The sequence below is a fragment of the Suricata suricatta genome, unplaced genomic scaffold, assembly GCF_006229205.1.
Source record: "Suricata suricatta isolate VVHF042 unplaced genomic scaffold, meerkat_22Aug2017_6uvM2_HiC HiC_scaffold_5423, whole genome shotgun sequence".
In the NCBI taxonomy this organism is placed as follows: domain Eukaryota; kingdom Metazoa; phylum Chordata; class Mammalia; order Carnivora; family Herpestidae; genus Suricata; species Suricata suricatta.
In genome coordinates this window covers 1-1330 of record NW_021902912.1, presented here as the reverse complement: position 1 = coordinate 1330, position 1330 = coordinate 1, and the positions used below count along the sequence as shown (strand labels likewise).

Below are 1330 nucleotides of genomic sequence, written 5' to 3'. Positions count from 1 at the left end.
ACTGATGTGGTGTCTATACACGCTATCTTGACCAAAGCTGGCAACTCACACAGGAAGTGGTCCAGAAGGTTGTTTCCACATCGAGGCAAATTCAGAGTGAGTGTACATAATAAAACAGAATTGGCCAAACTAATGCTCCAGACTGTGATTATCATCTTGAGACAGAGATGTGGGTTCATGATGACCAAATAATGCAAAGGCTTACAAATAGCCGTGAAGCGATCATAAGACATAACAGCTAGGAGGAGGCACTCAGCGGAACCCAACCACATGTAGATGTAGAGTTGGGTGACACAGCCCACATAGCTGATGGTCTTGTCAGGTCCCCACAAGTTAACCAGCATCTGTGGGATGATGCTGGTGGTGAAACATAGATCCAGGAAAGATAGGTTCCTGAGGAAGAAATACATCGGTGTGTGGAGACGGGCATCCAGGAGAGATGCAAGGATGATGGCCATGTTGCCCACCCACGTAATGAAGTAGAAGAGAGTGACAACTCCTGATAGGACCATCTCCAGTTTGGGATGGTCCGAGAAACCAAGCAGAATAAAACCGTGTAGAGAAGTGTAATTGTTTTGGCCCATAGTCCTTCAGTGACCAAATTCTAGAATGAGAAAAGTAGAAGGAGATGTCGGAGGACAAGGAAGAAGATGAGGTGGAGGAGGAAGAGGAGGAGGAAGGAGAGGAGGAGGAGGTGGAAGAAGGGTAGAAGAGGGAGGAGAAGAAATTTGTCAGCCAGACCGCATAATTTAACTAAATACAGAACCAAGAGAAGGGGAAGAATTGATGCTAGTAATTAAAAAACAATGGGTGAAAGTAAATATTATAACCTAGCAATCTGGTATTTGTTGTAGATCCTTTTATAGTGTTGGGTTTAATATTATATTTTCATGTAGGTGACCTTGGAGACTTTACTCGGAAACTCAATGTGAAATTTGTCACATGTAAATTTGGAAGTTTGAAAAGGATCTGCTTTTAAAATGACGTGACCCTCTGATTATCTACCAATTTGTTCACTTGAAATAGTGAACAGATTCTTTTTTTGGTCCGTTAAGTTACCTATAAAATGTAATTATTTTGCAATGTAAATATGAGGAAAAGAGTGTTTCTCTTTTTTCATATCTTACTGAGCAGTGCAGCTGACGTCCCAGTTTATCATGTAGGAGACATAGCTTTTTATCCTTGGCACCTTTATTTCTCTCATCCCAATACCTAAGTTATCACCAGAATGGTAAATTTTAACGTAGTTATATTTTAACTATCCTCTCACTTTTAAGACGATTCCATAGTCACTATCCTTATCTAAACCAGTAGTGTCTCTTCTCTAAAA

General features: G+C 40.6%; 1 protein-coding gene across 1 annotated transcript; it reads right to left on the bottom strand.

The window, feature by feature from the left end:
• Positions 1 to 8: 8 nt before the first annotated feature.
• LOC115285218 (olfactory receptor 2W1) lies at positions 9 to 584 on the bottom strand (the record flags this gene model as incomplete). The annotated part of the gene is made up of 1 exon (XM_029931550.1): positions 9 to 584. A coding segment is annotated over exon 1 (576 nt), but the record flags the coding sequence as incomplete, so codon positions are not given.
• Positions 585 to 1330: the final 746 nt, after the last annotated feature.